This window comes from Mustela erminea, chromosome 1, assembly GCF_009829155.1.
Source record: "Mustela erminea isolate mMusErm1 chromosome 1, mMusErm1.Pri, whole genome shotgun sequence".
Classification (NCBI taxonomy): domain Eukaryota; kingdom Metazoa; phylum Chordata; class Mammalia; order Carnivora; family Mustelidae; genus Mustela; species Mustela erminea.
The window spans coordinates 71627551-71640292 of NC_045614.1; the positions used below are offsets into that span (position 1 = coordinate 71627551).

Here is a 12742-nt window from a genome sequence, read left to right on the forward strand (position 1 = left end):
GGTACATAAACAATAAATACTGGTACACTGAAAAGAAATTTAAAAAATAAATAATAATTTTAAAAAGAATTTCGTTTAAAAATAATGAGAAAAGGATGAGCTGAACCATTTTTTTTTTTTTTTTTTTTTTTTTGCTGGCCATGTAGAGTGATCAAAGCCAGCTGGCTTAAAGTTGGCATATGATTCCGAATTTTGAAAGAAGCTGGAAAAAATGAAAGCCAACATTGAAATGGCAGTGCATCTGGAAGAAGCAGAATTTATTGCTAGGATAATAAATTAGGAATTTCTAGAAAGAAAATCTATGTGAAATGACAAAAAGTGACCCCAAATCACAAGTACTTCAAAGGCCAGAGCTCACGGGAAAGCCAGTTCCCATTTCATTTTGCAGAGATCACTGTAATAGATAAGACTCTACAGAAATAAATCTGCCTTTGCCAAAAGAAATAGTCATACGAATTGTTATTTACATTTGTCCTTCAAAACACCTCGGAAGGCTGAATGTGGTCACTGGCTTTCACTAGAATCCAAATGGAATATAGGCAGACTTGTGCTTCTTATTCTAAAACACATAAAGCTAGAATTTGGGGCTTTCTTCCAGGGAAAAGAAACATCCTCTGCATCACACTGTAGTCTAACAAGCACTTAAAAAGTTTTAAAAATGTCAGTTGTAGCAAAACAGAGCTGGCCAGTTACATTTCAGGAAGCAGAAAGAACAGGAAAACAGATTAAACTCAGAGAGCACATATGGATCACTCATTCTGTGCCAGGAATTGTGCTCAATGTTGCATTTACAAAGTCTTTTACTAATAGCAATAACCAACATTATTGATTGGGTCTACGGATCAGGCTGTTCGATGGCCCAGTCACTGACCTATTTCTCTATTTAATTGTTCAACAAGTTTTAGAAAGGTATTCCTTCATTATTGAATGTACTAAATTAGCCCACAGCAGATAATATAGAAATTGGGGTGGGGGGGAGGTGTAAACTTTATAGACAATTTTAGTGCCATGGAAGAGATAGTCTTAGACAAATCATCCAGGCTTTCACTCTACTCAAAATTGTATGTCATATAGACCCCAATTATGATGTTAGTTTCCCAACTTCCCTATAGATTTCCCAGTTTTGGAGGGGGGGACTGAGGCTTGGAAAGGTGATCACTGTTTAGGATTTCCATGGCACATGGCACATGGTAAGTCAGGGGGCTGGAACTAGAATACAGGTCTAATGAACTCCCAGGTCCCTGCTCTAAACCACCATCTTCCTAAATTGCCCCAATTTTAGCTGAAGGGAATTTTTAAAATACATAAACTGCTCAGGCCAAGCAGAAGAGATAACTTGACAGGATATTAGAAGTGAGAAAACAGATGGTTATGTGGCAACTGACTTCCAGTGTTCCCAGAAAGCTGACCTTCAGCCATCAGCCAAGCAAATACAGGCTGGGTTGACCCTCAGAATCCTTGAGGCCAGGAATGCCAGCCATTGATTGCTCTGGGAGTGTGGAGGAAGGGAGGGCTACATGGCCCAAAGTCTGCTTAAGAATCAGTGAAAGCCCATCTCCCCTTTTCCACTCCTTGCAGTCGATGCCAGCCCCTACATTTTATGGAAAACCATCATTCTGTTATCTGGGAAGGGCACAGTGTGGTTTTTCGACTGAGGACATCAGGCACAGTTCTGGGTGGGAGTACCATACTGCTATCAGGGGGTTTCAATAAACACTTATATACTTGACAAATAAGCCATAGCCCACTCTTTGGCTTTCTTCCCAGGCTAGCTCCAAGAATGGGCAGTCAGGTCTATCTACCTGATAGGAGGTTCTGTCAGCCTTCTCTGGGAACTGTGATCAGCCTAAGAAGGCAGACTCTAAAGAAGGCAGACTTTAAGACCTGACACCAGTAATGCCCATGAAACAACCCAGCCAGACCATCCTGTGGTGAAGCCCACCTTCTCCAAGAAGAGTCCACCCACAGCCTTCAAGCTCCCAATCAGCTCTTTGCTTTCCCACTCTTAAACATGAAACAACAAGCAGGTATCAATAGAGATTTGAGGAAAAAACTTTAAATAAATAACTAAAAAAAAAATTATGGAGAAGATAATCTGCTGCAAATAGTAACAAAATCTGTCATTAAAAAAAGGACATATATTACATCTTCAAAACAAGAAGAGGGAACCAGGAGGAAAGAAAAAGAGGAAGGAAAAGAGAAAGAAATAGAAAGAAAGAAAGAAAGAAGAAAGAAAGAGAGAAAGAAAGAAAATGAATATTTAGAGAACAAATAAAGCCCTTAGAAGTTAAAAAGCACGACAATAGAAATGAAAAATCAATAGAAATTCTGGACAAGAAGGTGAGGAGGTTTTCCAGAAAGTAGAGGAAAAAAATCAAAGAGAAAAAAATGGAGAGAAACTATTAAATGAATGAATAACGAACACAGGATGCACAGGATCCATATACCAGGAAAACCAGAAAAAAAGGAACAGAGAAACCAGAAAAGAAGAAATGATCTACAAAATAATCCGAGACAATTGCCCAGAACTCAAGAACATAGATTGTCAGAAAGGTTCCATTATATTGGATCTTTAAGTCCTTGAGGCATGTCATCATGAAATTTCAGAATATTAGGGACCATCCTACAACCTTCAAGAAAAAAAATACAGGTTATATACAAAGAACCAGAATAATCAAAAGAAATGTAATCAATATTCTTTTTTTTTTAAGATTTTATTTATTTATTTGACAGACAGAGATCACAAGTAGGCAGAGAGGCAGGCAGAGAGAGAGAGAGAGAGAGAGAGAGAGGGAAGCAGGCTCCCTGCGGAGCAGAGAGCCCGATGCGGGGCTCGATCCCAGGACCCTGAGATCATGACCTGAGCCGAAGGCAGCGGCTTAACCCACTGAGCCACCCAGGCGCCCCTGTAATCCATATTCTAAAGGAAAATTATTTTTGATCTAGACTTGTACACCCAACCAAAATATCAACCAAGCGTCAGAGTGGAACAAAGACATTTTTAGACATACAAAATCTCAAAAAACTTAAGAAAAGTTCTATGTTTTCTTTTTAAGAAAGCTTATGGAGGATGCACTCCAATAAAACAAGGGAATAAACCAAGAAAGAGGTAGACATGGGCTTTAGGAAACACAGGAGCTAACCCAGAGAGAAGCAAAAGTGATGGTGGTAAAGGAATATTCCAGAACAATAGGTGTGCCAGATACAAAATACCAGTAAAGACTGAAGCAATCAGAAGGCGTCAGGAGAGAGAGTTCTTTAAGAAGACAAATGGAAAGAAAATCTAATGAATCTGCCCACTCTGAGAGAAGAATTGGACAACCGGGGGAATGTTGGGGGCTGAATGAGTGAGAAGTAGTTAGGCAATTAAGCCAACAATGAAGGAAACACAGACAATTCACTAAAGACGAGAGCACATTGTTTAGGAAAGAGAAATAATCATAGACTTGACATCTTGACTCAGCTGTGAAAAACATTTTCATAGCCATGATGGAGACCAAATGTTGAAAGAATTCAAATTATAATTGAACCATACTGGAAGGATGGGTGTCTTGCAAGCTCCATGTGTGTGGTGAGGACAAAGCAGAAAAAGAGAATTGAACCTCCATCTCCCTAGTTGTAAGGAGACCCCTGATTTCACACTAACCAAGGAGCAAGATAAAAGTATATCCTTCAGAGAATTGGATGTAAATACCAAAGCATCAGCTGAAAGAGTTTAACGTGTTTGGGGCTTTTTTCCTGAGGAAGGTGAGAAAACTGATAGAAGACTGATTTTCGCAGCCAAACCTATTTTGTTCTTTAAATCATGAGCTTATATAACTTGATATAGAAATGAATAATTAAAAGAAGCAATTAAACTTCACTCACTTAAATATTTTTCACTGCAGTAAGTACTTAACAAATTTACCCAATTAAGTTAGATCTCTCTTAGGATTTGTACAGTCCTTTTTGTCTCTTTTCAAGGAAATGAATGCCTTACCGAGGAAGAAAGAGTGTGACGAGCAGGATACCCACTTCCATGTTCTGCCTGGGTTGCAGGAGCCAAGGATCTGGGAGGTACCTCTACCAATGGGATGTGGATCAATGTAGGTTTCACCACTGAGCTACACTCACAGAGATCTAGAAAGGATGAAACAGACTCTCCTTCAACTGGAATTGTGCATGTTGAGACTCGGCAGGTCAGAGATCCTGCAGCACGCTACACCTTCCCCTGCCAGCCACCTTCCTCAAAGCTGCAGAGCTGCTAGGAAGTTGGCAGCAAGCAGCTTCCTGCAAGTTCCAGACTTGCTAGTGGAAGCCTCAACTTTCTACCTCCTTGTATCCCAATTGCAGTGGTGAACCTGGAGGTGGCTGGCTTTGCTCCATTAGCTTTTCCAGCAACTAATTCACTGGAGCCTCTGGAAAGCCCTGATAGAATCACAGCTCAGTGCCCTAGGGCTTCAAAGCAAAGCTGTGCTCTCTTCCCGAAGTAACTGCTTTCTTTCCCTTTGAGAAACAGCTCCTCTTTCAATACTAGGGCTGACTATAGGAGACCAAGTGACCATGCAATCTCAACTGCTCATTGTGAACTAGATGCTCTCTGTCCAAGGCACAAAGGTACCTTGTGTGCTCAGCAGCACACCATCATCGAGGAAAAGTGACAGACCTGTTATTGGGCTTGGTCAGGTCCTGAAGGCCCAAGAACACTGCTTCAACAGGTGCTCACTCCCAGATTCCTATAGTTCCTCTGCTGCCTCCAGCCTCCCCTGTGGCTCTGTGGGGAGTCCCTTATGCTTAGGTGCTTGAGGAAGACAAACCTAGGCCCTAGTTTTATGGATGGATCTACACAGGGTGCTTCTGTACCATGAGATGTAGACTACTATAGCATCATACAGAGAGGGATTTTTCCCTGTGGGCAGAATTTTAAGCAGTACACTGAGTCATCTACTGGAAAGAAGGAAGGATGGCCAGAGGTAGAGCTCTCTGGTGATTCATGGGAAGTACTAAGGGTTTGGCTGGATGATCAGAGATTCAGGAGGAACAAAAATGGAGAGCTGGTAACAAAGAGGTCTGAGAAAGAGATTTGCAGATAGACCTCTTGGAATGGGTACAGAGTGTAAAGATATCTGTGTCCTGTGTGAATGCTCATCACAGGACACCCATGGTAGAGGAAACTTTCAATAATCTGGTTAACAGAAAAGGTTGTGAAGGTCAGCAGCCTCTTTTCTAGCCACACCTGATGAGCAAATGAAGTGGCTATGGTATCAGGGATGGAGTTCATGCATGTCCTCAATGACATGGATTTCTCCTTACCAAGACTGATCTGCCCAGCCTACCCAGACCAGAGACCACTGCTTATGCCTGTGATAGAATACCATTCCCCGGAGGAACCAGCTGGGCACTTGGTGGGAGGTTGACTATACTGGATCTCTTTCGTCATGGTGGGGGCAGCAACTTATAGACCCACTGGAATATTTTCCTGTCCGACCTGCAGTGTTTCTGTCAGCTCCCCCATCCATAGGGTTAGAAAGCCTTTCCAGTTGTGCAATTTGCATAACACAGGTTAATCCCAGATTATCTAGATTGCCCAGTGATACAAGATGTATTAACTAAAGACAAGTGATTCACTCTGGAAGAAGATGAATCAGCCTCCCAGCATTATTTAGTAAAATAATTAGATTGGTGGTTTGTACCTACTTCGGATAGCAAGGCAGATTTGAATGGTTAGGGCTGATCACATAGCTACAGCGTGCTTACCAGACCAGCTTACTGTAATATACCCCACCATCAGCAGGCTTCCTGGGACTGAGGGATTCTACACACCCCTGGATTCATGTATGTCATACGTGACCCAGAAATATGAGGATAAAGAAGTCTGTGCCTGAGATCTCAGGGCTTCTTTATGTTTATATTCATTTTCTACTGCTGCTGTGATGTGCAAATGTCTCTTAGGTGATCAAGTGGAGATGTAGAAGAGGTATTTTTATATATGAATTTGAAGTTTTGAAGGACACACCAGGAGGAAATATACATATTTGGAAGTCATAAGCATACTGATGAATACTGATGTTATTTAACATGGGAGTAGAGGGAAACAGAGAAAAGGCCCAAAAACTGAGCCTGGGTCCCTCCAACACAAACCAGGAGGAGGAGAGATACCAATAAAAGAGGTGAAGAAGAAGTGACCAGTGAGATGGGAGAAGCACCAGCAGTGCATGGTGGCCCAATGACAGTGAACTTAGCGTTTTAAGAAGGAGTAATCAACAATGTCTAATGCTGCTGAGAGCAAGATGTGGTCTGAGAATTGATCCTACGATTTGGCAAAATGGAGATCATCGACAACCACAACAGATGTGTTTCTAAGGAGTTGGATTGAGAAGAGAATGGGCAGTAAGGCAGAGAAGAGAAGGAACTTGGACAATTCTTCCGAGGAGTGTTTAAGGAAATGGCAGGAAATGAGAGGTCATGAGAGGGATTTTTTTTTTTTTAATGGGAGAGATTACAGTATGTTTTTATGGGGATGAAAGCAATCAAGTAGGGAAGAAAAAAACATGATAGTACAGTATCACTTGCCTCTTGTACCGTCGGAGAGTAAGCGAGAGGGGGTGGTATCCAGGACCCAAGTGGAGAGGGTGGCCTTAACTGGGAGCATCAGCAGTTCATCCATGAGCACAGACGGGAGGGAGGATCATGTGGGGGCAGGTGTGGTGGGAGCCTGCAGATGGTCTTATCTGAAGGCTTCTATTTCCTCCATGGAATAGGAAGCATCATCATCCGTTAAGAGGGTGGATTAGGGAGGAGATGTTGGAGATTTAACGAGACAGGGGAAAGTGTGAAATAGATTGGAAATGCAAAGGCCCACTTGATAATGGTTGGCATGAGTTTAAAGGGAGACCAGTCAACATGGTGTTGTGGGGTTGTTGTTTTTTTTCTTTCTTTCTTTCCTTCTTCTCCAAATACATAGAGCTACGTGAGTGCAAACATGGAGCAGGTGGAGAGTCAGGTTTATCCGAGGGTGAGTAGCCAAGTGGGTATGTGAGAGAGAGGAAAGCTGAGCCAGAGAGAAGTGGATTCATGCTGACATCACAATGGCAGCTGTGGAATCTAAGCCGGGGCAGGAGATAAGTGAGGACGTGGGGAAGGTGAGGGGCAGAGCAAGGTGGAGAGAGTTGAACCTTCGAGATTCCAGTGGAATCAAGAACTTTCAGAGTTAGAGACCTATGGGAGGGAAAGCCATGGAAAGTTATGAGGCAGTGTTCAGAGTGTGTGGTGTTAAGATGGAGGCTCTGGGGGTGGTGGAGTAACCAGGAAAGACAAGGCTCAGGTGTGCATGACCATGGTGGTGGCTGAATTGAGGTCGAGAACAAGGTCTTTGCAAGCAATGGCCGAGAGAAACTGTGATGTCAGGGTGTGTTTGTGGCTTGTCTACAAAAAGACCAAGGCCACTGAGGATGACAATTTCGGCACTGGTGGACAACAGCTGAGGCAGGAGTCAAAAACTTCAGGGCAGGAGACAGTATGGAGGAGCAGACTCGCTTCAAAAAAGCTAGAAGTCTGGGAAAGAAGGAAGAAACTGTGATGAGCAGCAGGAGCCATCTGACCTCTAACCCCAGATATAGGTAGAATTTGAGATTCAAAATGAAATCCAGCCACAGCTTAATGGGAATTCTAGAAAGCAGTGTCCTGAGAGTGAGCAAGATAAAAGCTTCTCAACTCCAGTAACTGACTTGGTCAAGCCATGTTGTGGGATACCTACAACACCAGATGGCAGGGGACACCCCACCACACACACACACACACACACACACACACACACACAGCACCCTGACCCTCCTGATGGCAGATCTTTAACAATCTTTGCTCTTTCTTGTCAACATGGCGCTGGGAAGAGGGTCGAGCACCCAGGAATTGGATGACCCATCACTTCATTGCCATCCCTCAGCATTGCCACCTGCCACCATGTGACCAGGTCACTCACTTCAGCCTACAGTTTGGAAAAATTGGGCTCAGAGAGTGAAGTGACTCAAAAGTCAGTGCAGAGCTGGGAATGATCCTATGTCTTCTGAGTCTTCCCAATCCATGTTCTTGCCACTAACTAGCTTCTCCTGTGTCCCAAAGATCAGATAGATCTGGAGACTTAAAAAAATAAAATAAAATACACGTTCCAGGATATCTGGAGCTATGGCTCAGTAGATATGGGTCATGGCCCAGGAATCAGCATTTTAACAGAAGCCCCAGGTGATTTGCATTATGACAGAAGTTTGGAAACAGGGCAGGTCACCGCATTGCCTTCTCTATTGATTTATTTCATGTAGCTGAGAGAGTTACTTTGATTTCTTAGGACCTCGATTTCCCAGTCTGTGAATTGTGCACTGTGACAATGACCCATTGTTCTGTGCTAATTGTGCCTAAAACCCCTTCAGGGCAAAGTCTTTTTTTTTTTTTTAAGATTTTATTTATTTATTTGACAGAGATCACAAGTAGGCAGAGAGGCAGGCAGAGAGAGAGGAGGAAGCAGGCTCCCTGCTGAGCAGAGACCGAGATGCAGGGCTCGATCCCAGGACCCTGAGACCATGACCTGAGCCCAAGGCAGAGGCTTTAACCCCCTAAGCCCCCCAGGCGCCCCTCAGGGCAAAGTCTTAATTGAAAAGCTGGAGACCAATTTTCCAGCTAAAGGATAGAGTGGAGAATTCACATCAGTACAGAACTAGGGTGTGGAGTGGGCTGGGTGGGGGGAGCCACAGGTTTTGGGGAGATACCCATTCCATCTCCAGCCCTAACCAGGCCAGACTAAAGCCAAGTTGTTTAGCCCCTCCGAGCCTCAGTTTTTCCACCCATGTTATGGTTGTAATTCATACCTACCTTGGAAGGTTTCGTAAGGTTTGAAAATATTGTATGTAAAGGCCTATGTATAACATATGTCAGGTTGGGGTTCGTATGGTAGCTGCTGGTGCTAGAAGTAATGGGAGTCACCATTGAGATTTTTAAAATGAAGCATTCATCATTCATTCCCTATACCAGACAGGGAGATCTGGGCCCCGAGGGGGTGTCTTCACAATGCCCACCATCAGTGTGTTTGAGAGTGCCAAGCCAGGAGTTGACGGTGGGAAAACCCGGAGACCGGTCCAATCGATCCACTAACATTTGCTTTGTCCTCGAGTCTCACGCCCATGTTGACAGAAAGGCCATTAGAGGCCGATGGTGAGCCGTGGCCAAGTAATGGGCTGGAAGGAGGCGGCAGCACGCTGGATTTGGCACTTGAGGAGATAGCGTTTTAATCAATTGCACATTGTCATTAATGTCTGGGTGAAGGCTGGGTTGAGGTTAGGCGCATTATCACACTTGGGCCCACCCACGGAAAGAGCGTGGGGTTCCCAGCTCCATAAGGAAGCGGCTCTCAGGGTCTCAGAATATTCTCTTTGCCTCAACAGGAGGTGTAGCCAACTTCAGGGATTTTATTGTAGGATTCCTGCCCTGTGCTTGTGAACAGCGGAATACTCTTTTCTCTACACGGGGTGGGGGTAGGGGTGAGGAAATGCCACGCTAAAATAATTCATTATGTAACTTCAGAGTTCTACCCCTGATTTTCTAACTTAAAGCTATTTCCCCTCCCCTCGGAAAGCAACCAAGAAGAAGACAAAAAGAAAGGTTGATTTGCTTTCTGTCCTGCCTGCCTCTTGGTGGCTAGGATTCCCCGAGGTCGGTTACTTTATGTCTGGATGGAACAGAGTAAGTAACAAGGAAAGGTTATATTCACTACATTTTGTCCACATCCAGGAATGCCCGGAGGTGGTTTAAAACAGTGCCGGGTTTCCTATCATAAGCTTGGAAATATCAGGCCACAGAATGTTACATGAAAAAGGCAGGATACGGGCTGTATATACAGCGGTGGTCCATTTTTTAAGGTAAAACGATGTGCACTTACACACACTGAAGTAGGGAAGGGTACACGTACAAAGACTGACACCATTGCTACATCAGGGCTCTCAATCGTGGCTGCAGAGCAATGACGCAAACTTCTGTTTCCAGGGGGGAGTGATGGGTATTTTTAATTTCCTTCTTTAGGACTATCTGTACTCTCCAAGTTTTCTTCATTAAATATATAGGGCTCATGTAATTTTAAAAGTGTAAAAAAACACAAAAGGGGCAGCCACATGTGGACATGACCAGCATTCTTTGTCATGGTTAAAAAAATGGCAATATCAAAAAATCTAATAGTAGGGGGGAAGTTAAATCACATATGGTGCATTCATCCAGGGAATATTGACCAGGACTAAGATTTCATTTGGAAGAAACTCTTGACACCATGGTGAAGCCCGTGCTGCCAACAGGCTCCCAGTTCCTTGCCTGGAAGGTTAGGGACTGTGCTCTCCACATTTGGGTTCTGGCAGGTGACCTGGAAGCCTGGAAGCCTGGAAGGTTAGGGAATGTGCTCTCCACGTTTGGGTTCTGGCAGGTGACCTGCCTTCCCAGGAACAGGTTCCTCTGCTGCTGCTTCTGCTCCCATGGCTTGTGCAGGGGTGCTATGGAAGCCCATGCTGGCCCCTGCTGCTCCACCCCCTGCAAGGATTTTATAAGCCTCTAAGCCTCAGAAATAAACCCCTTTCTGTTTAAAATCACAATCCATATAGGGGAAAAAGGGCTTTTTTCTTTCTAAAACACAAGGTACCAAACTCTATCTAGAACATTATCAGAGCATTGTTGATAAAGAAGAGGGGCGCCTGTGTGGCTCAGTCGGTTGAGAATCTGCCTTTGGCTGGGGTCATGATCCCAGGGTCCTGGGATCGAGCCCCAGGTTGGGCTCCCTGCTCAGCAGGGACCCTGTTTCTCTTTCTCCCTCTGTCTGCCTCTTCCGCTGCTTGTGCTCTCTTTCTCAGTCTCAAATAAATAAAAAAAAATCTTTTAAAAAAAGAAAAAAGAAAATTCCCTCCATAGGAAGAAAAACCCAAAGGGAATGCAACCAAAGCATGACAGCAACTGCCTTTGGGAGCTAAGATCATGGGAGCATTTTTTTTTTAAACATTTATTTTTCAGTTTCTCTAAAGCAAGTATGTGTTATTGGTAATTTTTTAAAACTTAACTTTTTATTAAAAAGAAGAGCAACTGCCACTTGATTCTCTCCATAGAAGTACAAGGATTCTGTAGTGTCACTTCCAACCTACGTGTCCCAGTGGGGGCACTGCCTGGGACTGGTGGCCCTGCTTGCCTTGACCCCTCTTTTCTTCCACTGTATCTTTTCTTCCCTTCCCTACTTAATATTGGCAATCATGGACACGTCTTGTTTTCCAGGTAGTTCCCTTCCTTCAGATCCTCCATTGTTATGCTAGTAACCATCCCAGCTTAGTAAGACAAATGAAAACCTTAGGTCCAATTTGCATAAGTAGCTGGTTTATTCTGCATTTCTCATCCCCGGATGAAGCAAACTGTTTGTCCTTTTCCATCTGGAGCTGTCCAGCGGTGAGATAATCAACAGGGTTGAGTGAAGGCAGCAAACAGGAAAGCATCTTCATTTGGAAGGTGCCCCTGGAGAGTGTGAGGGTCGCCTCTGCAGCTAGAACCTGCACCCATCCAACCACCTCTCCAGATTGTCCGCTAACCGGCAGTTCAGGGACCAGGAGGGCCTGCAGACAGGAAAGCAGGGAGAGTGAACAGGATGTGGCTCCTGGTGTCTGAGCTCAGGATCGGCAGGGTTCCACAACCTCTCTCCCAACCACAGCCACCCCGGCCGAGCTACATCCCGGCCTTGAAACATTTGAACTCACCACCCCGACTGCTGCAGGCATGTTTCTGAAGACTTTTGTGCATCTTGAGTGTGACCCTCTTGCTGACTCCAGCACATCCGAGCATGAATGCTGAGGCCCCCTAGATCCTCATGCTCCCATCACCCCCCATTTCTTTCCATAAATCCCATACTAGAGTGAACGGTGAGGCTGTCCCTCAGACTGGCAAGACAAGTACTCTTAATTTCTCTGCAGTGAGCACCAGAGAAGTTCCATGACTTGCTCAGGCTCAGATGATGAGTCCTAGGCAGATCCTTGATCAGAAATGGAAATCCTTGACCTTATACCCACGCCCCTTCCACCTTTCCATGCATGTGTTTCACTCCTAGCTCCTCAACCCTGCCTAGCCCAGCTAGACTGAGTTTCTCAAACCTTTTCTCTTCCTGCCCCTAAATGTGATCCCTCTAGTCCCAGCCCCTGTGCCAGAGCCAGACTCCAGTTCTTCCTCTCCCAACCTAGAAGCTGTGGGATTCACCAGCTCAGCTGCAGGCCATTAGGAATCCTGCTGAGGTGCCTGGGTGGCTCAGTGGGTTAAGCCTCTGCCTTCGGCTCAGGTCATGATCTCAGGGTCCTGGGATTGAGCCCCGCATCGGGCTCTCTGCTCAGCAGGAAGCCTGCTTCTCCTTCTCTCTCTGCCTGCCTCTCTGCCTACTTGTGATCTCTCTCTCTATATATATATCTATCTCCCTGTCAAATAAATAAATATTTTTAAAAAAAGAAAGAAAGAAAGAAAACAAAACCACTTTGGGTAGGCCATCCCTCAGCCAGAAGGCCTCCATGAGTTTCCAGGGTAAGGGGTCCCACAGTTAAAGATGAGGCTGTGACCCTCTGGCCCCTCACAGCTATAAAGCAGCAGGGAACACACACACACATTTTCAGAAATTGCAGGGCTCTCCGCAGCCTGGAGCAGGCACTGCAGAAGGGAATCCTGTGGGCATGCATGCCCCTGGTCTTCTCCTTTCCTGTCTGCCTCAACTCTGCAG

At 44.7% G+C, this 12742-nt stretch overlaps 1 protein-coding gene across 5 annotated transcripts in view; it reads right to left on the reverse strand.

The window, feature by feature from the left end:
* Window positions 1-11351: 11351 nt before the first annotated feature.
* LYZL4 (lysozyme like 4) overlaps window positions 11352-12742 on the reverse strand; it is a 48582-nt gene continuing 47191 nt past the window's right edge. For all 5 annotated transcript variants that reach the window (XM_032314932.1, XM_032314626.1, XM_032314779.1 and 2 more), the window contains one exon: window positions 11352-11600. In XM_032314932.1, the coding sequence (XP_032170823.1) occupies window positions 11531-11600 (70 nt within the window). In that variant the 3' untranslated portion in view covers window positions 11352-11530. The remainder of the gene's footprint in view (window positions 11601-12742) is intronic.